General features: G+C 63.2%; 2 protein-coding genes and 1 long non-coding RNA gene across 5 annotated transcripts in view; 1 reads left to right on the forward strand and 2 right to left on the reverse strand.

Annotated features, from left to right (window-relative positions):
- Positions 1–11,181, forward strand: part of INPP5J (inositol polyphosphate-5-phosphatase J) — a 31,547-nt gene extending 20,366 nt beyond the window's left edge. For 2 of the 3 annotated variants that reach the window (XM_065568253.1, XM_065568255.1), the window contains exons 11-13: positions 5,921–5,998; positions 6,968–7,072; positions 7,499–11,181. In XM_065568253.1, the coding sequence (XP_065424325.1) occupies positions 5,921–5,998; positions 6,968–7,072; positions 7,499–8,179 (864 nt within the window). In that variant the 3' untranslated portion in view covers positions 8,180–11,181. The remainder of the gene's footprint in view (positions 1–5,920; positions 5,999–6,967; positions 7,073–7,498) is intronic. The other variant, XM_005278834.4, reaches the window with a different exon arrangement.
- LOC135975787 (uncharacterized) lies at positions 10,471–12,487 on the reverse strand. The gene is made up of 2 exons (XR_010592834.1): positions 12,440–12,487; positions 10,471–11,677 (listed from the first exon to the last, which is right to left on the reverse strand). It is a non-coding gene; the product is annotated as an uncharacterized LOC135975787 (long non-coding RNA).
- Positions 12,488–12,489: 2 nt separating this feature from the next.
- PLA2G3 (phospholipase A2 group III) lies at positions 12,490–17,635 on the reverse strand (the record flags this gene model as incomplete). Its single annotated transcript, XM_024109509.3, has 6 exons — positions 16,931–17,635; positions 15,931–16,063; positions 15,209–15,343; positions 13,297–13,829; positions 12,933–13,062; positions 12,490–12,589 (listed from the first exon to the last, which is right to left on the reverse strand). Coding segments are annotated over exons 1-6 (1,545 nt in total), but the record flags the coding sequence as incomplete, so codon positions are not given.
- Positions 17,636–26,880: the final 9,245 nt, after the last annotated feature.

The following is a 26,880-nucleotide window of genomic DNA, read 5'->3' on the forward strand; positions in this document are numbered from 1 at the left end:
CGGGCGCAGGAGCGGGGCAATGTGACTTTCAGCTCCCCCTGGGCCGAGCTGGGGCTGCGGGGGAGGGCTGTGCTGCGAACCTGATCCCCTGGCAGAGAGACTCCAGCAGCCTGCAGGGATCGCCTGCCCCCAGCCAGCCACCGTGTGGGACGCAGGCGTCGCCCTGCAACCCACGGCAGGATCTCTGCTTCCCACGCTGGGGCCAGGCTCTGCTGTCCAGGCCCCGGCTTCCTAGGCTCACTGGGCCAGGTCCCCCTTGGGGTAACTCCCTTGGCTTCAGTGTGTTCACCCCAGGGAGGAGTCTGGCCCCTCTCCCTAGCAGGGGCCGTCCCTCTTCTCCTGTTCACCCCTGGTGGGGCAGCAGGGACTGCCCCCTTGACCCTGCTGCTGACTGGATTCCCCAGGGGCTCAGGGGTCCCCTGGGTTACAGCCGCCTGCTGCCGCGTGCCAAGGCCCTGCCCTGGGTGCCGCTGCGCTGGGTCCGTGCAGCCGAGGGAGACGGGGAGGCTGGGGCAGAGCCTGCTCTTCGCTAACAGCTCCAACCCAGGGCCCTGCTGCTACGGCAGGAGCATGGCTGGAAGTGATGGAGCGGACGTGTCTCCCGCTCCCAACCCCCGACGGGCGAGCCCAGGCCCCGCTAGCGCTCGGGGCTGGCCAGGGGCCAGCGTCTCCTCTGATTCGGGTGCCTCGGTTCCTGGATGCCCAGCCGGGGACTGTGACTGGGGGATGGGGGCGATGGCCTGCGGCTCCGCCGGCTTGTGCACAAAGGGGAGTCTCACCATGCGTTGTGATTGGGAGCCCCGGGGCCGGGGAGGAGAGCACCTCGCAGCTCAGAGCCCGCAAGGCGCATCGAGGGCAAACCCTGGGGGTTCAGAAAGCTCAGGACTTTGGGGCTGTGGCTGGTGGCGGGGGGGGCCAAGCCTAGGCAGCGAGTGCTGCAGGTGCTCAGCACCTCTGAAAATTTGGCCGCGTGTCTTAAATGGAGCCCCCAGATCAGGCTGGGTTGTTGGCTGAGGGTTGGCTGGGAGCTGAGGGTTGGCTCTGGGGCTATGACCAGGCTGAGAGCTGAGGGTTGGCTCTGGGGGTATGGCCAGGCCGGGTCGGGGTTGGCTCTGGGGGTATGACCAGGCCAGGTCAGGGTTGGCTCTGGGGGTATGACCAGGCCAGGTCAGGGTTGGCTCTGGGGGTATGACCAGGCTGGGAGCTGAGGGTTGGCTCTGGGGGTATGGCCAGGTCGGGGTAGGCTCTGGGGGTATGACCAGGCCGGGTTGGGGTTGGCCCTGGGGGTATGACCAGGCTGAGAGCTGAGGGTTGGCTCTGGGGGTATGACCAGGCCGGGTCGCGGTAGGCTCTGGGGTTAGGGGTCAGAATCAAGCACCCTGGGGTTAGAGGTCAGTGATTAGAGTTGGGCATGGTCTGGTGATAGGGTTGGGGTCAGTGTGGCTGGGTTAGGGGTCAGGGTGGGGTCAGTGTTAGGTGCACGCTGGGGGGGGTTGGGTTGTGCAGGTCGGTGTTACAGGGGTAGGGGCGGGGTTAGGAGTCGGTGTGAGGCACGCTGGTGCGGGTTGGGTTGTGCAGGTCAGTGTTACAGGGGTGTGGGCGGGGTTAGGAGTCGGTGTGAGGCACACTGGGGCGGGGTTGGGTCGTGCAGGTCGGTGTTACAGGGGTAGGGGCGGGGTTAGGAGTCGGTGTGAGGCACGCTGGTGCGGGTTGGGTTGTGCAGGTCGGTGTTACAGGGGTGTGGGCGGGGTTAGGAGTCGGTGTGAGGCACGCTGGGGGGGGTTGGGTTGTGCAGGTCGGTGTTACAGGGGTGTGGGCGGGGTTAGGAGTCGGTGTGAGGCACACTGGGGGGGGTTGGGTTGTGCAGGTCGGTGTTACAGGGGTGTGGGCGGGGTTAGGAGTCGGTGTGAGGCACGCTGGGGGTGTTGGGTTGTGCAGGTCGGTGTTACAGGGGTAGGGGCGGGGTTAGGAGTCGGTGTGAGGCACACTGGGGCGGGGTTGGGTTGTGCAGGTCGGTGTTACAGGGGTGTGGGCGGGGTTAGGAGTCGGTGTGAGGCACGCTGGGGGGGGTTGGGTTGTGCAGGTCGGTGTTACAGGGGTAGGGGCGGGGTTAGGAGTCGGTGTGAGGCACGCTGGGGGGGGTTGGGTTGTGCAGGTCAGTGTTACAGGGGTGTGGGCGGGGTTAGGAGTCGGTGTGAGGCACACTGGGGCGGGGTTGGGTCGTGCAGGTCGGTGTTACAGGGGTAGGGGCGGGGTTAGGAGTCGGTGTGAGGCACGCTGGTGCGGGTTGGGTTGTGCAGGTCGGTGTTACAGGGGTGTGGGCGGGGTTAGGAGTCGGTGTGAGGCACGCTGGGGGGGGTTGGGTTGTGCAGGTCGGTGTTACAGGGGTGTGGGCGGGGTTAGGAGTCGGTGTGAGGCACACTGGGGGGGGTTGGGTTGTGCAGGTCGGTGTTACAGGGGTGTGGGCGGGGTTAGGAGTCGGTGTGAGGCACGCTGGGGGTGTTGGGTTGTGCAGGTCGGTGTTACAGGGGTAGGGGCGGGGTTAGGAGTCGGTGTGAGGCACACTGGGGCGGGGTTGGGTTGTGCAGGTCGGTGTTACAGGGGTAGGGGCGGGGTTAGGAGTCGGTGTGAGGCACGCTGGGGGGGTTGGGTTGTGCAGGTCGGTGTTACAGGGGTAGGGGCGGGGTTAGGAGTCGGTGTGAGGCACGCTGGGGGGGGTTGGGTTGTGCAGGTCGGTGTTACAGGGGTAGGGGCGGGGTTAGGAGTCGGTGTGAGGCACGCTGGGGCGGGGTTGGGTTGTGCAGGTCGGTGTTACAGGGGTGTGGGCGGGGTTAGGAGTCGGTGTGAGGCACGCTGGGGGGGGTTGGGTTGTGCAGGTCGGTGTTACAGGGGTGTGGGCGGGGTTAGGAGTCGGTGTGAGGCACGCTGGGGGGGGTTGGGTTGTGCAGGTCGGTGTTACAGGGGTGTGGGCGGGGTTAGGAGTCGGTGTGAGGCACGCTGGGGGGGGTTGGGTTGTGCAGGTCGGTGTTACAGGGGTGTGGGCGGGGTTAGGAGTCGGTGTGAGGCACGCTGGGGGGGGTTGGGTTGTGCAGGTCGGTGTTACAGGGGTGTGGGCGGGGTTAGGAGTCGGTGTGAGGCACGCTGGGGGTGTTGGGTTGTGCAGGTCGGTGTTACAGGGGTGTGGGCGGGGTTAGGAGTCGGTGTGAGGCACGCTGGGGGGGGTTGGGTTGTGCAGGTCGGTGTTACAGGGGTAGGGGCGGGGTTAGGAGTCGGTGTGAGGCACGCTGGGGGGGGTTGGGTTGTGCAGGTCGGTGTTACAGGGGTAGGGGCGGGGTTAGGAGTCGGTGTGAGGCACGCTGGGGGGGGTTGGGTTGTGCAGGTCGGTGTTACAGGGGTAGGGGCGGGGTTAGGAGTCGGTGTGAGGCACGCTGGGGGGGGTTGGGTTGTGCAGGTCGGTGTTACAGGGGTAGGGGCGGGGTTAGGAGTCGGTGTGAGGCACGCTGGGGGGGGTTGGGTTGTGCAGGTCGGTGTTACAGGGGTGTGGGCGGGGTTAGGAGTCGGTGTGAGGCACGCTGGGGGGGGTTGGGTTGTGCAGGTCGGTGTTACAGGGGTGTGGGCGGGGTTAGGAGTCGGTGTGAGGCACGCTGGGGGGGGTTGGGTTGTGCAGGTCGGTGTTACAGGGGTGTGGGCGGGGTTAGGAGTCGGTGTGAGGCACGCTGGGGGGGGTTGGGTTGTGCAGGTCGGTGTTACAGGGGTGTGGGCGGGGTTAGGAGTCGGTGTGAGGCACGCTGGGGGGGGTTGGGTTGTGCAGGTCGGTGTTACAGGGGTGTGGGCGGGGTTAGGAGTCGGTGTGAGGCACGCTGGGGGGGGTTGGGTTGTGCAGGTCGGTGTTACAGGGGTGTGGGCGGGGTTAGGAGTCGGTGTGAGGCACGCTGGGGCGGGGTTGGGTTGTGCAGGTCGGTGTTACAGGGGTGTGGGCGGGGTTAGGAGTCGGTGTGAGGCACGCTGGGGGGGTTGGGTTGTGCAGGTCGGTGTTACAGGGGTGTGGGCGGGGTTAGGAGTCGGTGTGAGGCACGCTGGGGGGGGTTGGGTTGTGCAGGTCGGTGTTACAGGGGTGTGGGCGGGGTTAGGAGTCGGTGTGAGGCACGCTGGGGCGGGGTTGGGTTGTGCAGGTCGGTGTTACAGGGGTGTGGGCGGGGTTAGGAGTCGGTGTGAGGCACGCTGGGGGGGTTGGGTTGTGCAGGTCGGTGTTACAGGGGTGTGGGCGGGGTTAGGAGTCGGTGTGAGGCACGCTGGGGGGGGTTGGGTTGTGCAGGTCGGTGTTACAGGGGTAGGGGCGGAGTTAGGAGTCGGTGTGAGGCACGCTGGGGGGGGTTGGGTTGTGCAGGTCGGTGTTACAGGGGTAGGGGCGGGGTTAGGAGTCGGTGTGAGGCACGCTGGGGGGGGGTTGGGTTGTGCAGGTCGGTGTTACAGGGGTAGGGGCGGGGTTAGGAGTCGGTGTGAGGCACGCTGGGGGGGGTTGGGTTGTGCAGGTCGGTGTTACAGGGGTGTGGGCGGGGTTAGGAGTCGGTGTGAGGCACGCTGGGGGGGGTTGGGTTGTGCAGGTCGGTGTTACAGGGGTAGGGGCGGGGTTAGGAGTCGGTGTGAGGCACGCTGGGGGGGGTTGGGTTGTGCAGGTCGGTGTTACAGGGGTGTGGGCGGGGTTAGGAGTCGGTGTGAGGCACGCTGGGGGGGGTTGGGTTGTGCAGGTCGGTGTTACAGGGGTAGGGGCGGGGTTAGGAGTCGGTGTGAGGCACGCTGGCGTGGGCAGGGGTCAGCACTGGGTAGGGTTACCATTCGTCCGGATTCCCCCGGACATGTCTGGCTTTTTAGCTAAAAATAGCGTCCCGGGGGAATTTGTAAATGTCCGGACTTCCCCCCCCCCCCTGCATGCAGAGCGCGCGCGGCTAACAGGGCAGCCGGCCGGATGGTGCCACTTACATGGGGCTCCGACAGCCAGAGAGAGCCTCTCCTCCGCTTCCCCTGCAGCAGAGATCACTCCCTCCCTCCCTGCATTCGCAGATCGCCTCCGGCAGTCTGGAGCTCCTCCACTGCTGCCCAGCGTGCCTGAGCAAGGTCACAGAGACGTTAGGCGAAGGCCAACAACAAGGGGGCCAGGGGGCAGGAGAAGGGGCAGGGAGGTTCTGGAGGGGGCAGTCAAGAGATGGGGGGGTCAGGAGTTCAGGGGGGAGCTTTCTGGGGGGGGGGGTGTGGATAAGGTTTTGGGCAGTCAGGGTACAGGTAGGGGGTAGGGTCCTGGGGGGCAGTTAGGGTGGGGGGGTGTCTTAGGAGGGGGCAGTTAGGGGACAAGGAACAGGGAGGCTTAGGTAGGGGGTGGGGTTCTGGAGGGCAGTTAGGAGCAGGGGTCCCAGGAGGGGGCAGTCAGGGGACAAGGAGCAGGGCGGGGGTTGGGAGTTCTGGGGGGGGGCTGTCAGGGGGCAGGAGTGGGGAGAGGGATCGGAGCAGTCAGGGGATAGGGAGCAAAGGGGTTTAGATGGGTCGGGAATTCTGGAGGGGGGCTATCAGGGGGTGGGGAGTGGTTGGATGGGGTGTGGGAGTTCCAGGGGTCTGTCTGGGAGTGGGGGTGTGGATAAGGGTTGGGGCAGTCAGGGTACAGGTAGGGGGTAGGGTCCTAGGGGGCCAGTTAGGATGGAGGGAGGGTCCCAGGAGGGGGCAGTCATGGGACAAGGAGCGGGGGGGAGGGTTGGAGGTTCTGAGGGGGGCGGGAAGTAGGAGGGGCGGGGCTAGGGCAGGGCTAGGGCGTGGCTCCTCCTGTCCTCTTTTTTGCTTGCTGAAATATGGTAACCCTAGCACTGGGCACTCTCTGGGGGGCTGGGGCCTGGTCCCGTCTAGCTCTCCACTGGGACTTCTCTCCCTGCAGGTGGGTTTCAGGCACTACAAGGACTACGTGGCGTATGTGTGGGCCAAACATGAGGACCCAGAGGGCAGCATGTACCAGGTGTGTGAGCATGGTGGGGCCCACACAGCCCCCCTTCATGGCCATGCACCCAGCTGGCCCTCGCTGGCCGCTCCTTTTGCCTCTGCTTCCCAAGTACCTCACTGATTTTCCCCCCCCCCTCTTCCTCCCACAACGGTGAGCGAGCCCTCCGTGCTGTGCCAAGCAGCCTTGCCAGCCAGGTGAGCGTCAGTCTCTGAGAGAGCCTGGGGCGCTCGGGATCTCCTGGCCCACAGCGTCTTAGGGCAGCCTCCCTCCAGGCTGGGTGGAGCACACAGCCCACACAGGCAGCCATTGTTACAGGACATCCTGCACTAGAGGGGAGTTGTGCTGGGGGCCACCAGGTGTGTGTGTGTGTGGGGGAGCTGGGGAACCAGTACCAGCCAGAGGCCAGGTGTGGGGCTTTACAGCTTGTAGGACAGTCCAGGGGCTGGATCCGTGACTAGAGAGACAGCCACATGCCCAGTTGAGCCAGCCCCTCACAGCATGGAGACAGCCGCTGCCCTGTGGGCAGACGATCACACAATCCCATGCAAGCCACCTGACAGCCTGGAGCCTGGACTCCATGCCACAGAAGGAGCAAGGCCGTTGCCAACGGCTGCCGGTGGTAGTGATCTGCATTGCAGTCTGTGCCCACGGGCCCCGGGTACCAGGCTCCCAGCGAGCAGGCACTCAGCCCCTTTGGCCTCTCGGCGCTCCTGCATTCATGACTAGTGCCATGCCCCCTCTCAGCTCTGCCCAGGGCACTTCTCCATCTGCCAGCTCTGTGTTCGCCTGTCCCCTTAGAAACGCCCTTGGGCACCAGATGTCCTTCCTGGGTACGCCAAGGGGCACTGTGATGGGCCCGCATCTGAGCTACCCTGCTGGGTGCTCCGCTGTGCCAGGGGTGGGGGTGGGCTGGGTGCATTGCAGGGCCCATCTCGTGTGGGTGGCACGGCCCCTGACGCCCCCTTGCTTTCCCCGGGGCTGTAGGTGGTGTTTTCGGAGGAGGCGCTACCCAAAGGGAAGGGCGAATACATTCTCGGTTACTACGGCAACAACTACAGCAGCATCACCGGGGTGACAGAACCCTTCCAGGTGAGCAGCTTCCTGCCAGGCGTGTCCACAGGGGGCAAGACGCAGCGGGGGCACTATGCAGGTGGGGACGGGGAGTGCACCGGGGGGCTGCTGTGCAGGTACAAGGGCATCACGGTGGGGGAGAGGAGATGGGGGTGATGGGGAGGGGAGCTCTGGGGGTGTGAGCTAAATTATATGGGGGGTCTTGGGGCCCCATGGCACCAGCTGCTGCCCAGACACCACAGAAGTTGGGCTGGCCTTGCCTTGAGTGGTGCTGTGACATGTCTATCCCCCCTCCCCGCTCCCTGGCAGCTGAACCCTCGGTGTAGGGAGGTGAGGGGCATGAGAGAGGGCGGACTGGGTGTACCGCCTGCCCTGAGACACCCGCGCTCCCCGTGGGGCAGTGCCAGCCTTGTCTCCCCGCTGACTGTCTCTGTGGGCGTGCAGATCTCGCTGCCCACGTCGGAAGAGGGCAGCAGCCAAACGGACAGCTCGAACGCCAGCTCCGAGGAGGAGGACAACAGCACCCTGGTCCTGCTGGCGCCCAAGTCCCGCAGCCCCAGCCCTGGCAAGATGAAGAACCACCGGAGCCGCAGCCCCAGTCTCCCCAAGTTCCAGGGGCTCATCCTGAGGCCGACGAGCCGCGAACGGGGGCCCAGCCGCAGCCCGTCCCCGCAGAGCCGACGCCCCGTGAAGGGCGAGATCCCCAGCATCCAGCTGCCAAAGGAGGAGCCGCCCTGGCCCAATGCCCAGAGCAAGGAGCCAGCGCGGGCTGCCGAGAGCCGGGAGAGCAGCCGTGCCCCCGGCTACAGGACTGCGGGGGAGCACTGCGGCACCTGGTGCCTCTCTGACGACAACCCCCTGGCCAGGGCCAACCCCCGGAACCTCGGCCTGCTGCCCGCGCTCCGCCTGGAGACTGTCGACCAGGCCATGGGCCCAAGGCGGGCGAGCGCAGACCAGGGCTACCCTGCCAGGAGGATGAGCCCCACCAGCCCCACCGCCGGGGCTGCCAACCTGTTCAGCACCTCCCCCAAAGAGCGGAGCGGTTCCAGGGACAGCCAGGAGCCCCCACCAGCTGCGGCCGCCACTGGAGCCACTCAGAGCCGAGCAGCTGGCATCACGCCGTGACTGCTGGGCCTGGCCTCTGTGCGCCCATGTGCAACGATCCCCGTTTTGAGCTTGCCGTGTGCTTCCTCGTGTGCTGCCTCTCCTGCCCGCACTGTGATCCGTCCCTGCTGGTGTGATGTAGGCAACAGCCGTTAGCGAGCCACACGCCCTGCTCAGGGCTGCCCGGGCATCGGCCACCGCACGGTCGCTCCGCTCCCCACGGCTGCTCACCCCAGCCATCCGCCCACCGGGCCCGGTAGTGTGAGTGCAGTGACGCCCCGGCAGGGCCGCAGTGCCCATTCCTCCGTGTTAGCTGTTCCAGCCGTGAAACCTTCCGCCCCAGGCTATGTGCCTGGGCCCCAGCTCCGATTCCATCAGCTCGGAGACGGAGCCTTGGGCAGCGCTCCCCGGACAGCCTGGAGCACGGACTCCGTAGGGCATGAGCAGGGCCAGGGAGTCGGGACACTGGGTATGGCAGGGCCCCCGGCAGCAGTCAGTGGCGATGCCAGGGACTGTGGGCAGGGCTGGCAGCCTGAGGCTACCAGGATGTGACGGGGGGGAGCTGGCTGTGAGCGGCTGGCAGACCAAGCTGCAGCCCTAGTCCTCCTCTGTGCGTGGTGAACCCAGACGGAGCAGCGCTTTCCTTTGCCGCACGGCTGCGCCGAGCCCGCTGCCCTCACCCACGCGGAGCAGGCTGGGGAAGAGGCAAGACGGTGGGGCTGGCCCCATGGCCCGGATGACAACGTGGACAGGGAGGGGGGTGCTGAGGAGCCTACGGGGAGCCCAGCTGGAGTCTCCAAGGGGGAGGGTGCCAGGCGCCCAGCGGGGCAGGAGGGCTGAGCGCCGGCCCTGGCTCTGCGGCTGCATGGGGAGCATGTCAGGTCACTCGGGGCACTAGTGCTGACCCACACGGCTGGGGCAGGAGCTGGGCCGGCACAGAAATGGGGGCACAGGGACAGTGTCAGGGGAGACGAGAGCAGCGGGGGACAGGACAGATCCAGGCAGCACAAGTGTGGGGGGGGTCACTGACCCACAGCCTGGCCTGGTCCTGTAGCACAAGTGCCCACGTGGGAGGGAACAACCCAAAGCTGCCAGGAAGGGTGTGGGCCTGGCTGCCCTGGGGCCCACGGCAGGTCCTACCACATTGCAGCTGATGGAATAAATGACCCACCCCCAGGTGCCCACCCTGTGTTTTGATTTGCTGAACTGGTATCTGCAGGAGGAGGTGGGGCCGGGATGGCAGGGTTACCACGGGGCCTGGGGCTGGCCTGTGGGGCCGGCCTGTGGGGCCTGCAGCCCCCCTTGGCTCTCACGGGGAAGGCCTGGGCTGGCTCAGCATTTGGATGGCAGTGCTCAGTAGTGGGCACTCCCCTGGCACTCCGTGCCAGCCCATGCCCCAGCCCAGCCCTAAGGGGGCCTGTGAACGCGGGGTGCTAGTCACAGGTGGTCCCTGAAGGCCCAGCCTTCCTTTGCAGCACCAGGGAGCTAGTCGGGGGGGGGGGAAGGGGGGGTCACTCTATTGTGCCTCGCCCGCTTGCGCTGCCTGGCTCTGTACTGGGAGCGCAGGGGCAGGGGCCATGGCCCCTCCGTGTGCAGCTCACAGCATGTGGGGGGGACCCTGAGCGCCCCCCACTCTCAGCACAGGAGCTGGAGCAGCAGAGCAGTGGTGGGAGGTGCCCCTGGCGAGGGGTGGGGGCCCTGACTCCCCACAACGTAGCAGACGAGGGTGTACCAAGCCAGTTGCTGCCCCGCTGCTGATGCTTCCCTGAACTGAGCTCCCCTGCCCCACACTGCCCTCGGGGGCAGGGGGGGCTGGCAGCTTGAAGTCACTGCTGTTCCCTCCCTCCCCTGGGGAAGTTGGGGCCCTAGGTCCTGTCCCATCACCCCCATGTGAAAAATTCCCCCCCCCCAGCCATCTGCACACCCTGGCTCCCCTTGGCCTCCCCCCCCCCAGGCGTGTGCACACCCTGGCTCCCTTGCTCTGCCTTTGCTGTGGATAAAATTAGCAACGTTCCCCCTGGCCCCCACCCCCTGTGCAGCATGGGCGGCTGGCTGGCCTGCCCTTCCCATGGACCTGGGGAGGAAGAGGCCACAGTCCCTTGCAGGCAGCCCTCCCCCCTCCTCTTCTGCTAGTGGCCTGGGTACTGCTGGGGGGGAGAGGGCACAGAATGACGGGGGAGGCATAAGAGTCTGATGGGACAGAGAAGTAGCCCCCCCCCCTCCAGTCCCCACAGGGCAGCAGGAGCTGGGGGCTGCTCAACCCACCCCGGGCCCAGGCCCAGGCCCCAGCCCTGCCCAGGACGCAGATGGCGTGAAGGAAACACTTTATTGCTGCATTATTTACAGAGCAATGGCCCCTGGCCCTGGCCCACAGCTCCATGCCTGCTTCAGGCGCAGCCGGAACGGCCCCCTTTGCCCCATCCGCGGCCCCCAGAGGGGCAGTGCTGGGGGGAGGGCTGCAGCATTAGGGGGAAAAGATGTAAAGAAATAGGCTCTGTAGAAAAGTTGTCCCTACAGCTGTCGTGGGCCAGCTCTGCCCCAGGGCTTGGGGGGGGGGGGGGGGGGAGCTCTGCCCCCAACCCTGGTAGTAACAGGCTCACAAAGCAAGGCTGGGAACAGCACCCCAGAGTCTTGACTCACCCCCCTTCTCCCCCCAGCCTAGAGGAGGTACAGCTGAGCCCTCCTGCCCCGCTCGGGTGGGGGCACTGCTAGTGGCAGCGGCCCCTCCCCCAGGCATGGGATTCCTCACAGGGTGGGGCTGGTTTCCCCTGTCTCAGCCCCCCGGGCTGCAGTCCCGAAGAGGGGCCACTGCTGCCCCCCATGGCAGAGCTTCAGGAAGTGGCCTCCTGGCCTGGAGCTTCTCCCCTAGGGCCCCGTGTTCAAGGGACCCACCTGGGGCCCAGCCCTGGGGGGTGCCCCCTGGGGCAGAACAGAGCCCCTCCCCCAGGCAGGGTGCTCCCCGGGGGGGAATGTGGAGGGGAGGCAGCGCCTTAGCTTGGCCCCACACATGCACCCCAGCTTCTGCCCGGGCCAGGGCCCTGCCCAGCCCACCCTCAGGAGTGTGTGGCAGGGGGCAGCGGCACCAGCAGGTGAAGGAGAGGGAGGGGACAACCAAGCCCCTGTCCCAGACCAGGCTGGGAGGGTCCTGTCTCCCTGCAGTGCCCATGCTGGAGGCTACAGGCTGCCCAGCGGCACAGTCAGTCTCCCAGCCCTGCCGGAGGTGAGCAGGGGCAGGGCTGGCCACAGTGTCAGCGCCACGTTCCCCCTGCAGACAGGCTGGCTCCATGGTCCCACGTCCAGGCTGTGCCCTGGCCTCAGTGGGGTGCTGGGTGATGGTCTGACCTCCGGGCTGCCCTGGCCAGCTGGAGACACTTGTCGTAGAGTCTGGGGGGGCTGCCCTGCGCCTCCCACTCCTGCCGCTTGACCTTGATGGAGGCTGCGGGCCGCGCCTGCCACCGCCCCAGCGTGTTCTTCAGGTGCCGCGCAGGCATCAGGACGGCCCGGCCCAACCCGATGCAGCTGGGAGAGAAGAGGAGCCCGCTTAGCCCAGGGAGCGCCACCCCGCTGGCACCAGGGGAGGCCCCAGCCCTCGGCTTGCTGGGGAATCAACCCCCATGGGGCCAAGGAGGGAGGGTGGGAGGAAGGCAGGGGCCCAGCCCCCTCAGTTCCACCCTGCTCCCGTGGGCCCATGGGGGCACGCTGTGGGGAGCTGACCTGAGCCCCTCTCTTCCAACCTCCCACGGCCTCTGGGCCTGGGCACTCCCTCCAGCCCCCCCTGCTTGGCCAGCCTGCCCCATGTGCCCCACTCGGGCTGTGCCTTCTGCCAGGTCCCACCATGGCACTGCCACTGTTAATGGCTGAGTGCTGCCAGGCAGCTGGGGGGAGGGAACCAGAGCTGAGAGGGGCGGGGGGCTGGGCAGGGCAAGGGGCTCCAGGTGGGGAAGGGCCCCTCAATGCCAGCGGTGCCCCCCCACAAGACAGGAGATCCAGGCTCCAATCCCTCCCGCCCTGTCTATACGCAGGGTGATCCTCTGCTGCCACCCAGTGGGGAGAAAGCCGCATTGCAAACCCAGCCTGGGCTGCCCCCTTCCAGCACCTCCAAGGGGATCTTCAAACAGAGGTAGGGCCCAAGCCAGGCAGCACCCACGTACCAGCATAGGGGACCTCCCCCCACCCCCAGACTGCAGGGGACTCCATACCCCCCTTCTCCCGAGCCCCAGCCCCGGGCACAGAGGCTCTGAGCCTGGCCTGGGCAGCCCTTGGTGCTGATGCTGTACTCACTTGGGCTGCTGCTCCCCGTCGGTGCAGCCCCTGGGCGGCTCCAGCACCCTGGGCGGCTCCAGCACGAAGCAGGCCGTGGAGATGAAGTCGGACAGCACCTCCTCCTCCACCTCATTGGGACCCTTCGTCCTGCGCAGGAACCGCGCCAACCTGTGGGGACAGGGCACAGCTCACAGTGGGACCCCACTGGGGGCAGAGAGGCAATGCTGGGCATGGGCCAGCACCCCTCCAGACATGCACCGAGTGCCCCCTGCTCCTGCAGTCATCAGCACCTCCACCCCGTCTCCAGGGCCCTTCCCTCTCGCCCCCTGCAGAGACCGCCTGGCCCAGTCCCTGGGAGCCAGGGTTAGCTTGGGCAACAGTGGGAAGGAAAAGGCCCAGCACCAGGCCCTTGGCCCCTCCCTCCATACACCAGTCAGAGCGGAGCCAGCCCGGGACACCCACCTGGCTGCACCCCAGGGGCGGCCCCGCTGCCTGAGGAAGTGGCACTCACCTGCGGGTGCAGTTGCAGTGGAACAGGGTGCGGGAGTCCAGGTTGCGCAGCTGGTACTTGACCTCATGGGGCGCAATCTTGTGCTCACACTGGTCAAGGTGCCGGTAGCATCCGCAGCTCCTTGCTGGGGCTGGGGGGAGGGAGTTGGGCTGGGGTCAACTGAGGCACATCATTCAGGCCCCCCCCCCAAGTGGGTCAGGGGCCCAGAAACCCTGCACAGGGCCTCGCTCTGCACAATGCTGGGCCAAGCGCCACGGGCACCCAAGCTCTGTGCACACACACCATGGGAGTTCCCCCGCAGAACATGCCACCCCAGAGAACCCACAGCAACCCCCCAGCCCCTGTGCCCAGAGCACTTACTCACCCCGGCGGCTCAGCTCGGGCGGGTGCGGCGTGGGAGTGCGGCGTGGCTCCGAGGCTGGGGTGGGCGGTGAGTTAGTCCTTTGGGCAGGGCGCGCTGAGTCCCTGTCCTGGGGCTGCCCTACCCCCTCCATTCCAGCCCCACCAGGGGGTGGGCGCTCAGTCCCCGGCGTGGGGCCCTGCTCGGAGGCCCTCGTAAGGGGTGGTGGCTCCTGCCCCCTCAGGTCTGGGACATGCCTGTGTGGGGTGGTGGCTCCATCCTCAGCAGGGGCAGGGGGCAGTGTGCCAAGGCCCCTGGGCAGGAGGGGCGTGACAGGTCTTTGATCTTCTCTGGGGCTCTGGGACCCCTGGGCCCCAGCGTCCTGCCCAGGCGTCTTCCTGTTCTTCCTCTGGTGCTTCCTGCCCCGCCTGGCGTGCTTCTTGCCCTTGCCCGGGGGGCGCGTGGCAGGGCTGGCCGTCTCCCCCGGGGGCAGGCCGTAGTGGTACTGGCTTTGCTGCACCATCCGGGCCAGGGCTACGGGGCCGTAGTGCTTACACCTGGGGAGCAGAGGGGGAGTGAGACAAGGCCCTCCCCCAAACTCCCACCCCCTCCAGAGCTGGGCTCTGCTCCCAGGGGTTTCCCTGAGCCCCCACACGCCTGCCCCCTGCCAGCTGGCACTGAGAGGGCTGTGCTGCTGCAGCTCCTGATAGCCATGTCCCGGCTGGCACCGTGCCCTCAGCATGTGGGAGTGCCAGGGTGGGGCCGACTGGCTGCGTCCCGCCTGCCGAGTCATGCCACCTGCAGCAGCCAGTCAGGGAGCAAGACACCCACACGCCCCACTGGTGCCCAGCTGCTTCGCCACAGCACCCCCTCCCCCACACAGGGCCAGCCAGGGAACCCACAGCCTTCCCAGAGCCTGCACTGGCCGAGCGAGGGAGTCCCAGCGGGAGAGGCAGCCCAGGGCCGGAGAAGGGAGCAGGGCCAGGCTCTCGGCCAGGCATGCTGGCCCGATAGCCCTCAGGCTCTGCCCTGATCGCCCACACACTGGACGGCAGCAGAGCCTAGCGACCCCCACCGGGCTGGGTCCCACCACCGGTCCCCTGCCCACTGTCTGCCCCCTGCTGACCTGTCTTCCCCCCCATTCCCCTCCACCACTAGAGGACAGTCACCTGGTAGAGTCCCCATGTGCCCCGCCCGCCACCAGCAGCCAGACCCCGCAGGGGACACTCTGTGCTGGGCGAGTCTGTCCCTCCCTTCCCAGCCCACCCCCGCCCTGGGGCTCCTGCCTCCTTGGTGCAGCCCCGCGAGCAGCCCGGCTGGAGACTCACTTCTAGAGAGGTCTTGAGTTCAGGGACCTCACCGTGCTCCCAGGGCAGATGGAGGCTCTGCCATCCCCAGCTGGTGCCAGGCCTGTCCCTGCACCCAGCTCGCCAGAGGCAGTGTCGGTCCTATTCCCATGCTGTCTCCCACACCTGAGCCAACCCTGCTCCCCCTGTTAGCCTGTGGCCGCTCCACACAGTCTGGCAGGATTCGGGATGTCTGACGAGCTGACGCGGATCCATGGGGAACCTCATGAGAGCCCCTGGGAAGCGGATCTCTGCACCCTGTCATGTGGCAGCAGGCACCCGGAGAGGAGCCCGCGGTGCAGGGGTGAATGGGAATGCTGCCCAATTCCGGGGACAGCCCCGGTTCTCCAGCACTGCTAGCAAAGGGCATTGCAGGGACACGCCAGTGAGAACCTGGCACAGCCCCCGCTCCAGTGACGCACCCAGGCCTGCTGGGCGCAGTGCCCGGAGACTGAACCTTGGCCTGGGGAAACTGGCTGCAGCTCCAGCCTGCCCTGTCTGATGGCCCTGGGGTCAGAGAGCCCCCCCGAGATGCTGGGCGTGGTTCTGTGAGCAGGGCCGGGGGCTCAGGACCCTGCGTGGGTACTCACCCTCCCCACCAGTGCCAGTCCACGCATGCTTCGCTCTGCTCCAGCACGAAGCATGGGACCTCCAGCAGGTTGAAGAAGGTGATGCCGACCACGTTGGAGATGGTGTCGTTCTGCTCCAGCAGGCACTGCTTGAACCTGCAACCCAGCGAGGGGTGTCAGGGCCGCGGGCTGCGCAGCACAAGGCGGGCGGGGGGAGGAAGGGCTGGCTCAGACGAAGGGCACGAGGAGGGCGGGGGGGGCCAAGAAGGGAGCGCAGAGGAGCCCTGCCGCTGTCCAAGCCCAGCCCCCTCCCGCGCTGAACCCCCGGTTAGCGGCTCTGTTGGGCGTGCGAGGTGACAGCGCCAGGATCCTGCACAGCCCGTGAAGCAGGAGTCGCCGAGGAAAGGGGCGGCCGGGGTCTGCCAGTGCCTCCATGGGACCCGGGGAGTTGAGCGTTTCCAGCCGGCCGCAGACACTGGAGCAGGGGCGGGCACTCTGGAGCCGCATGGCACGGCTGCAGGAGGGGCTGGGGGCTCTCAACCATGCCATGCAAAATGGGCAGAGGGGACCTGCAGGCCTCACCACCCCCAGCTCTGCTGATGCTCCTCAATCCCGACTCGCAGCCCCCCACTCTAGGCGTCTCCTGAGCCCCAGGTGCCAGGGTGGGTTTGGGATACAGACGGTCGCTCCCCAGTGGCGGAGCGGACAGCCCTGGGGCTCCTGCCCGTGCCAGCCCGGCTCACCTGGCATCGCAGTCGCAGTGCGAGATGGTGTGTAGGCGGTAGTTACGGATGCCGTAGTTGTACTCCAGGGCAGAGAGCTGCTCTGAGCATTGGTCGTGTTCCCGGCAGCACAAGTCTGGGCCTTGGAAGATTCCTGCAGGGGAGGGTCGGGTGGCTCAGGGGGGGCAGTGCCCAGCAAAGCAAAGCAACACTCCGCAGAGGCCCCAGCTCCCTCGCTGCTGCCCCCTATGGGCAATGGGCGGGGCACCTATTGGCAGGGCAGGAGGGGACCTGCAGGGTGGGTTATTGTCTCACACACTGGCCACGATCCCCATCAGGGATCAGCACCCAACCCAGGCTGGACTGGCAGGGGCAGGGGCGCTGTACCTGCTGAAGGTCTGGCCCCATTGGGGCTTCTCTAGGGCCTCCCTCAAGTAGCCTGTGGAATGTCTTGGCCCCATGGGGCAACTTGGGCCACCGTCACCATGCTCAGGAATGCAGCAGCCTTGAACCAGCTCCCGCAGATACTTACACCCCTCCTGCGGGGGTCACACACAAAGGCTCACAGGCTGGGGGGGGGGGTGAATTCCCCAGGGACCAGCCCCATCTACCAAGGTGATAAGAGACAAGACTGAGGGACACGGAGCTGTCCTAGCTCAGGCACAGATAGCCCCGGTGTCTGCCCCAGGCTGGGAGCCCACGTCTCCCGGTCCTACTGGAACCGCAGCTAGGCCAGAGCCACTGAATCACAGCAAATCCAGTCCCCTCCGACAGGCAGCTCCTGCAGGTAGCATGGTGAGGAGACCGGGCAGCCTGTCCCCAGACACCCTAGGCCCAGGCGTGTGCCACAGGATCTCCACTAGGGCAAATGCAGGAAGCTCATTTAACCCCCTTCAACTCATTCCAGCCTCTTTGGCCTTAGCCTGGGACCTGCCGGCTCCCCCTGCCCACAGCGCGGGGTCCCAGCTCTGCCCCAGGGGAGCTAGGGGCACTGGGGACCTTGCAGCTCCACAACTCTTACCTAGCTCGTTGAGGTTCCCTGCAGAGTCCCCAGCTCCACACCACAGCGTCCCTGGCATCGTCCAGCCCCGCCGGGTCCTCCTGCGCCCACGCTCCTCCAGGGCCAGTCCTGCCCACTTGCCCACGGGCGCTCTCCTCACACGGGGCCTGCCAGCCCCCAAGGGCTCAGCCCTGCTGCAGAGGTGCCTCTGCTGGGCCAGGCTGTCCAGGGCTTGCTGGCGCGCCGGGCTCCAGGGGCTGGCAAAGAGGCTGCTCTGCGGGCTCTTGGCACAGGACTCCTGGTACAGGCGCGTGAGCCAGGCCTCCTCCTGGATAGAGCAGGCCAGCAGGTGCCCATCCCCGCCCCAGGCGCTCTGGACGAGGGCCAGGGCGCCGGAGCGCTGGCTGAGGAAGCTCAGGTACCTGGTGCCCGCGGTGCCCGCCGCCTCCAGGTAGCAGAAGGTGTCGCTCCTGCTGAAGGAGCCGCCGGCCCCCGGCTCAGCGAGAGAGAGCAGCGCCCAGAGGATCCGCCACATGGTCCCCAGCCGGCGCCCGGCCAGCCCAGGGGCGCCCCCCGCGGGGCTGTGGGGCGCGCAGACAGTGGGGCGCGGAGCCGATGGCGCGCAGCCGGCGAAGGAACGAAGCTGCGCCCTGCGCCCGGCCCGGCTTTAAGGCGGCGCGGCGGCCGCGTGGGGTGATCGGCGGCGACTCCATCAATGGGAGGGTTGGGCCGCGGGCCGGCCGCTGATTGGGCCGCACCCGGCAAACCCCTCGCCGACTGCGCCGCCTCCAGCCCGGCACATGGCGGGGAGCTGCCCGGAGGGCTCGGCGCTGCGGCAGCCCCAGAGCCGGGCGCGGGGCCATGGCGGATCCCCTGCGCCCTCAGTGCCCGGGGCTCCGGCCCGGCGTCAGCGTGTGGCTTGGCCGCCGGGGTCAACGCACGCTGGTCTCCTCTCCGGTCCCGTGGGGGGTGTGACTCAGGTGGGCTGCCCCACGCTCGGCACAGGCCAGGAGGAGCCGGCAGCGCCCTTGGCCTGGTGCCCTACCCAATGGGCCTTGCCAGCGGCTCCTCTCTGGGTCACGGCCCAGGGCACCTGCCGCACCAGTGCACGGAGGCTGCGGGGGCTGGGCTGGGCGCGGCCCTGGGCGCACAAGGCTGTACCAGCAATAAACGGCCCCTAAGAGCCTCCAGGGAGCAGGTGCCAGATGATGCCGGAGAAGTGGGGTCAGCCAGTGGCCACTGTCTGACCTTTCCCTAGCCCCGTCTGTCTCCCAGCTCCCTGGCGTACTTTGCAAGCTACCCCCTTCACCAGCCCGGAGTTGCAGTCACCTCTGGGGTGCATCGTGTCAGCTGCTTAACCGCACACAGCAATGCCCCAACGCGGGGGAGAGCGGGAAGGGAAGGGTAGTCCCCTGTGCAGAGGAGGGGAGATAAGGAGGCAGGATGCAATGGCTGGCATTAGCACAGGGAGAGTTGTGGTGAGAGCATGGACATGCCATCAGATTGGGATTCTATGCTCATCGGTACCATGGGCAGGCCCCTCTCTGTGCCTCAGTGTCCCCATTGGTGATATTAATAGTTGGCACTTGCGTAGCAATTTAGAAAGGTGGGTCAGTGTCACCATGCTACAGATGGGGAAACTGAGGCACAGAACAGGGATGGGACTTGTTCAGGGTGACAGTGACCAGCTCACTAGCTACTGCAGAGCTGGGAACAGAACCCAGGAATCCTGGCTCCCAGATCCGCCCCGCCCCGTCTAAGCACTAAATCACTAAATAAATCCCTGCCCCAGGATTTAATTTTTTATTTAGAAGATAAAACTTGCCTGAGTGCAAGTGACTCCAGGGAGTTCTGGGGCTCCAACAACACCTGCCCAGCACCTGTCTCTGCTCGTCTGGGCTGGCGTTTCAGGCATTGCCCAGAGCGGGCAGATTGGACAGCCTGAACTTGGCATTCAAACAGCCCAAGCCTGAGACCCTGACCCTGCAGGTCCAGAGACGGTGACACACGCGTTCGTCCCTTTACCCAGGGAGCTGAGGCTAAACAAACCCAGCCAGGACTTTGTGAGTGCCAGCAGCCAGACTCAGGGCCAGGAGGTGGCTTGGGGCTCCCTCATTCTGGGGCACATGAGGTGGGGGGGGCATCTGGCTCCCTACAGAGCTCCACACCACCCCAAGTGGCCATCAGGGGCCACTGCAAGCTCATCCCTTCAGCCCAGCCTCGTGTGAGGCTCCAACCAGGCTGTGGGGAGATGTGGTGGGGCTGCAGATGCCAGAGTGTCCCATGAGATGCTGGATACTTGGCTTCTGCAAAATGAGCTCAGATCCTTGGGAATTTTCGGTAATATTTGCATGAACCCAACGCAGCTGCACCGCTGCAAGATCTCCCGTGTAGCCGCTCCGTGCTGACAGGAGAGGGCTCTTCTGGCGACATTATTAAACCACCCCCAGCGAGCGGCGGTAGCTACGTTGAGGGGAGCAGCTTTCCTGCTGACATAGCGCTCTGCACACTGTCACTTATGCTGGCAAAACGTATGTCACTCGGGTGCTGTTTTTTCACTCCCCCGGTGACAAGTTTTGCCGACAGACGTGGTAGAATAGACATGGCCGTAGTGCGTGAGTGTCGCCTGGCTGTCTGAGTGGACTGAATAAGAACATAAACACATAAGAACGGCCAGACTGGGTCAGACCAAAGGTCCATCCAGCCCAGTATCCTGTCTGCCGACAGTGGCCAATGCCAGGTGCCCCAGAGGGAATGAACAGAACAGGGAATCATCAAGAGATCCATCCCCTGTCGCCCATTCCCAGCTTCTGACAAACAGAGGCTAGGGACACCATCCCTGCCCATCCTGGCTAATAGCCATTGATGGACATATCCTCCATGAATCTATCTAGTTCTGTTTTGAACCCTGTTATAGTCTTGGCCTTCACAACATCCTCTGGCAAGGAGTTCCACAGACTGACTTGACTGTGCGTTGTGTGAAGAAATACTTCCTTTTGTTTGTTTTAAACCTGCTGCCTATTCATTTCATTGGGTGGCCCCTAGTTCTGGTGTTATGAGAAGGAATAAATAACCCTTCCTTATTTACTTTCTCCACATCATGGGTTATTAAAAAGGACTGGCCTAGGCTAACCGATATCAGTGGAAAATCTGAGAAGACAATGGAGAACCCAGTCACCAGGACACTGACACCTAGCAACCAGTGACCCAGGGGGATGAGGATTTCCCCACCTCTCATCAGAGAAGCTGAGCGGAAACCCCAGTTTGAGAGCAAAGGACTGGAAGGTGTTGGGGGGGAGGGGTAAAGAGGTGGCTCCTGGGAGGATCCTGGACACTCTCACCTGGGAACTGAGTACAGAGGGAAGAGAGCGAGCGAGCCTGCCAATGGAAGTCACTACAGCTTGGCTGGTGGGTTGCTCTGGGGTTGTCCAGAATGGACGATGCTTTAACCTTTATGTCTCTGAGTGACCTGAGGACTTCCAGGGCTGTGTCCAGTTGACTAATAGACCCGACTGTTTTGATAATGCTGCTTGAGTGTCACGGGAAATCCTGGGTGAGCTGCATTGGTCCCTGCAGAGCGGACAAGGAGTCTACCTCAGCTGGACTCAGCAAGCATAGCTCATGATGTCTGTTACCCACCGAGCACAGGCAGCCTCCCAATAGCTCTCCTGCCGACCCGTGTCTCAGCCCCACCTCATCTCAGCCCCGTAAGTCCTGGGCCTCTTGACGGGCTGCCAGCCGATAGGATGTTTTGGGATCTGGTCCTGGCCCCCTGGGATCTGGCCCCACCAGTCGTGTTCCTGGGCTGGGAATGAAGCTGCAGCTGAGAGGTGCAGGCCAGGGGAGTACGGGCTCCTCGGGGTCTGGGCCCGGGTGGCCCTAGCAGAGAGTCAGCAGCCAACTGTGCAGAGCCGAGCTCAGTGCCTCCCAGGCAGGGCTGCCTTCCTTGGCTGAAAGATCAAGGGCTCAGGAGTGGGTGTCAAACAGAGTCTCCCCGGAGGTGGTAGGAAGAGCAAGTACCAAGAGAATGAGGCAGCGGTCTGGGTGGACTCCATCGCTGGTACTGATCCCCCAAGCCAGCCAGCCCCCAGGAGTGCCTGCTTGTGACCAGCTCGGAGGGTGTTCCTGTCGGGGGTCTGGGTTGTGTTGTTCGTGCGGGGGGTGTAGTTCCAGGGTTATCTGAAGGGTGTTGGTGTTTGTGAGCATGCACGACGTGGCATGTTGTGTGGTTTGTCAGGATGTTCATGTTGCAGGCTTGTGTAGTTTGTGACAGCACTGTTACCCAGGAAGGTGTTGGGGGAGTTTATTAGGGTGTTGTCTCTGTGTTTGTGTGTTAGGAGGGTGTTACAGGGTTGTTGTCCCTGTGTGAAGCTGCATGACTTGTGGGGTGTTGTGTCTGTGTGTGGATGTTGGCGGGTGTTGTCTCAGGGGCGTGTGTTTGTGGGGTATTGTTCCAGGGATGTTGTGGGGGGAGGGCGATGTTGTTTATGGGTGTGGGTGTGGGTGTTTGTGTGCTGTCCTTGTAGCAGGGTGGTTGTGCTGTTTGTCGGGGCCATTGCCAGGGCGCTGTGTGTGCCCTCGCAGGCCATGCCCTGGCTGCGCAGGGCCGGTTGCTCTGTGTTCAAGGAGCGGGTGATGTGGCACTCAGAGAGATGACCTGACACTGCTGATAAGGGAGTGGGAAGGACTTGGCGAGCCAGTGGATTTCAGTCAGCAGGGATGGGGGGAAGGGGGCAGGCTGCGCTCCTCAAGGGAAGCACATGGAGGAGCTAGCGCGGGCCCTGGGCTGGCCTGTCCCATTTAGCACTCAGGAGTAGGAGTCCCATGTCCTGAGTGCAGCTCATCCCCTTCCTCAGCAGGCAGTGGCGGTTGGGTGGGGACTCTCCCCATCCCCTGGGTCTGGGCACAGGGACCTGCCCCCTGCCATTGGCAGAGCCTTAGCCTAGGAGCTGGGACTCGGCTCCCTGGGGACGGCTCTGGTCCCTTGCCCCACCCACCAGCGCCCTGTGGTTGATGAAGCCAGCACCAGGGCTCAGAGCCATGGAGTTTTCCCTCCCCCAGAGGGTGACATTCCCCCTGTCCAGAGGGGCCATGCCAAGACGTAGGTACCACATTCACCTGTGACCCAAGAACCTCTGGATGCCAACTGGCAGAGGGCGCTGGGGTACACAGGGGTACCGGGGTCCCAGGGTTCACTAGAAGAATGTCATGTAAGGTCCCTAAGGAAAGCCTGGGTCACACTGGTCATCATAATCATATCGAGACAGATGTATGGAGAAGATGTGAGGAGTTCTGCTGATACTAAAATTATGTTCTCTAGGGCATTAGTTCAAAACAGGTCACTCAGAGGTAGCGTGTCTTGAGACAAACTCCTCCAGACAGGGGCATGGGAGACACTTGTCTCCAGGGGACCAGTGGGTATTGTTGTATCTCACACCGTAGGAGTCAAATATTGCTGAAGAGCTGGCGGAGACTTCAGAAGGCAACTACCAGGAAAAGGCAACAGCAGGAGCAAGAGAGGAAGAGAGTTGCTCTCTTGAGGTGAACTTCCAAGGGCTGTTGTGGTACATTTGGGGGTGCAAAGAGACACCCTGGCATCCTTCACTGAGGAAATAAATGGATAGCGAGTTGGCTTCATGAAAAGGATCCCAGCCAGGCCTGGTTGAAAATGCTGGACAGAACTTTGGGTGAGAAAAAAGTTCTTTAGCCAAGAAGGGAACGTGTTAGTGAAGTTTGAGCTTTAGAATAAATTCACAGAGTCCAAGGCCAGCTGGGACCATTGGGACCATCTAGTCTGTATAGCACAGGCCAGAGAACAGTCTCAAAATTGCTCTGAGGGCAGATCGTTTAGAAAAACGATTTTCAAATGGTCAATGATGGAGAATCCACCACACCCCTTGGTAACTTGTTCCAATATTAATTACTCTCACCGTTAAAAAATTACACCTTATTTCCAATCTGTATTTGACCAGCTCCAACTTCCAGCCATTGGCTGTGTTAGATCTTCCTTTGCTGGAGTGAAGAGTCCCATTATTAAATATTTGTTCCCCATGAAGATACTTACAGACTGCGATCGAGTCACCCCTGAGCCTTCTCTTTGTTAAGCTAAATAGATTGACCCTTCGAGTTTATCACTAGAAGGCAGGTTTTCTAATCCTTTAATCATTCTCAGGGCTCTTCTCTGACCCCTCTCCAATTTATCAACGTCCTTCTTGAATTGTGGTCACTAGAACTGGACACAGGATTCCAGCCGTGGTCACGTCGGGCCAAATACAGATGTAAAATAACCTCTGTGCTCCGAGTCGAGATTCCCCTGTTTACGTATCCCAGGATTGCATTAGCTCTTTTGGCCACAGCGACACATTAGGAGCTGATCATCACTGATTATCATCCATGACCTCAAATCTCTTTCAGAGTCACTGCTCCTGGAAATCTGGCGGACATTCTTTGTTTGGCGGACAGTTACATTTAACCATGTTAAAACACGTATTGTTGGCTTGTACCAAGTGTACCATGCGATCCTGATCACTCTGAATCAGTCACCTGGCCTCTTCATTATTTACCATTGCCCAATTTTTGAGTTATCTGCAAACTTCATCAGTGATGATTTGATGTTTTCTTCCGGGTCACTGATAAAGGTGTTAAATAAGGCACATTTGTTCCCATCTCTCCCGCTGGTTTTTATTTAAATCTTGATTCTTTCTTAAATACATTTCCTTTTGTTTTAGAATTGAACTCCAGGGCTGTGTGTAATACAGGAGTGGTGGGCTAAGGCACAGTGGGGATTTCTGGGGGGATCCAGTGATCAAGGACTGGAAGCCACAGGGGGACACTTTGAAGGAGCCGGGGTGCGTCTATTGTCACTCGGCAGGGCTGGTGTAGCCTAGAGGAGAGTGCTGAAGTGCCTGCCAGTCTGGCTGTGTTAAGGAGCGAGAACCTGGCTGGCACAGGCAAGATTCCCTTGCACCACAAGGTGACTCTCAGCCCTGGGTGCTGGCGAAGCATCACGGGGCATGGTGCCCAGAGTGGGGCAGTCACTACTTCACACTGATCCAAAGCAGTGGCCTGGCGAGCCGCAGTTCCCTTTGATCTGGGCTTGTCTTACAATTTTAGACTAAATCAGGAGGAAGTTCGGCTCCGGGCAACATCTGCACCCTGCTGAAATCTCCCACCCTGCTTGGGAAAGAACTGGTGACTTGGCAACTTTGGTCTGTGTTGCAGCCCTGACGCTCCCCAGGGGTATGCAGGGCGCCACGGCACCTCACCACCTCCTGTCCTTCGCGTGAAGCAGTCTTGTCTGGGCCTGCTGTGCAGCAGCTCCCTGAAACCACCAGCCTCTGGTGGCGGAACAAGCCCTGCCTGCCACGCACGCCTCCGCAGGCCTCGCTCTCTCTGTACGGCTAGTGACAGGCACACACCAACCTTTGGACCGTTCCCTGCAGAGTCCAGCCCCCGTTCCACTGAATGTCACAGAACAACCAGGCCTGTTCTTCCCCTAGGAACAGAACAACCAGCTTGTAAGAGTCGGCCCCGGCCCAGCGCAGCACTCAGCACCTCAGCGCTGGGAGATGTCTAGAGTGAAAACGAGAGTACGTTTGTTCTCAAAGACCAGAGAGTCAAGTGAAGGTGAGTAAGGACATTGGAAACCAAAGGTTACATATAAAACAAAATTCAAACACACTTCCTGGAGACTAAACTTAACTAGCCGGTTACCCTCCTGTCTCAGGACGCCCTCTCACTCAAGTTCTCGTCAGTGTTTTCAGCCACGCTCTGCATGAAGAAAGCACTCTGTCCATTTACTTCCTAGGGGCAGGGCGACAGAGTGTCCTCTTTGTCTCCCAGATGTAGCAGAGGGAACCTTTGATGTGCACCTCAAGACAAGGTTCTCCCCACCCCTGCTCTTTGCCCTGCCAGTTAGATAAACATCTCTGGTCTGATAGAAAACCTGCTGCTCATCTTTACTGGTGACCAGCCTCTAAACGGAGAAGTTAAGAACATAACTTTCAGTGTGTGTACTTAACACTTCCACAACGGCCGTGCGTGCATTGGGTGAGGTATTGGTGACCAGACTCCAGCTCTTCTTGGAAACCTCTCGTGACACTCTTGGGTGAACCAGAGGGTACGTGCCAGACCCAGGAGATGCTGTAATCCCTGGGCACCCCGTGCTAGTGGCATTAGTTGGTTCTTGGGTCACAGCAGCTCAGAAAGCTCAAACCTGTTGTGGGTCTGTGCTTAGCCTGCTGGGCTCGAGCGCCCGCTGCCCGTACTGGTGGAACTGGCCGGTTGGGGGGATGTCGTACCGAGCCAGCCCCTAGTGTGGGTGCAGTTATACCTGTGTAACGGTGCCTTATACGCTGCAGAGAACGCTCCCCAGTCCTTTGCCCGCCACAGGAGTTCAGCCGGGGATGGCACCAGACACTCCAGCCCTCTTGGGCATTTCTGCTGTGCCAGGGAGGGGGGGGGAATGCCTCTGATTGGCTGCTTTCCCCACGGCCAATCAGAGGTGCTGCAGGTAGCAGGAAGAGCTCTTCCCCGCCCCTCAGGAGCCAACACTGTTCTCATAGGACGGGAGGGGACAGGAGGGAGCTAAAGAGCCCAGCAGCTCAGGGCATCCCCCCTCCCCTCCTGTGAGCAATACGGACGGGACTGTCCCCTTCCCCTGCAGCACCTGCCAGGGCAGAGGGGGTGAAGAGCCCCCCCAGTCTGGAAGGAAGTGAGGAGACCCCACTGCAGCCCCCAAGCCTGGTGTGGGGGGGATGAAGAACCGCAGGAGGGGAGGTGGGGGGACAGAATTGATGGGGAGATGGGGGCAGAATGAATTGCTGAGCAGGGCCAGGCAGATGTGGGGTGCGAGCTCCTGCAGTGGGGGCCAGACTCATCTTAATGTATCTGGGAGCGTTGGCAACTAGGGCTGCCAGTTTTGGCTGGACGTATTCCTGGAGGTTTCATCACGTGACATAATCTTTAAGTCCTGGAACTTCAGGACAGTCCGGGAGGGTTGGCAACGCTATGGCAACAGTACTTGTCACACTGCCCCGGGGCGGGACGACGTGCGACAATCCAGCGACAGCCAAACCCCCACCATATAGCCTTCAAGCAAACCAGCAAACCACCTCATGGCTCTGGGGCCTGTTCCATGCATTTGGGGGGTTCTGATTCATGCTTTGTGAACTGTGGGGGTTGGCCAGCTGGCCGTACTGGTTAGACTGGTGTAGCCTCTTCCCCTTCCTGTACGGAATACAGGAAATACGGAAAGCAGCTTGGTGCCGATGTAACTGCGTTCACACTCAGCGGCTTGTGCTGCTGTAACTACCGCGGCCGAGTGAGGCCTGGGCTATTTTCGCATGTAGATATGGCCTGGGGGCTGTAGGGGGAAGGCTGGCAGCTCCCAGTGCCCCAGAGAGCTGTTCCTCCCTGTTAGTCGCTGATGTACTAATAGTGAACCAAAGCCGGCAGTCCTTGCTCAGGCATGTCCCCCCACGGGAGCGCGGTGCCTAGGTGGCTGTGCTTTCACTGCCCTCCCGCTGGGGTTTAGGGCGAGGAGCTGCGTGGTGAGCCCCGGGGAGCTCGGCATGTCTGTCTGGGTGGTAAGAAAGGGTGGAGCCGGCACCAGGCTCTGTCATACAACAGCCTCTTCTGTCACCTGTGCGCGGGGTTAGCTGCCTGCCTGCCGCGCCCTGTCGGCGTCTGTGCACAGGAGATACGGTATCTGATGGCATTGCTGATAGGACAGGAAACCGCAGCTCGTGATGCTGTAGCAGAGAGCTGGGATCCGCCACCTGCCAGGGAGCTGGCGCTTCGCTGTTTCCCAGGCTGCAGGGCACTGCATGGGGCTGGCCGGCTGCCGGAGTCCTCATGGCATCCAGCAGGGTGATGCGGCGCTAGCCCCAGGCCAAGGCCCCGTGGAGGGGCAGCGGCAGGGCTGGCACTGGCACGCAGGGGCCCCTGGCTTTCCCACCCACCCCAGCCTC

The sequence above is a fragment of the Chrysemys picta genome, chromosome 15, assembly GCF_011386835.1.
Source record: "Chrysemys picta bellii isolate R12L10 chromosome 15, ASM1138683v2, whole genome shotgun sequence".
Classification (NCBI taxonomy): domain Eukaryota; kingdom Metazoa; phylum Chordata; order Testudines; family Emydidae; genus Chrysemys; species Chrysemys picta.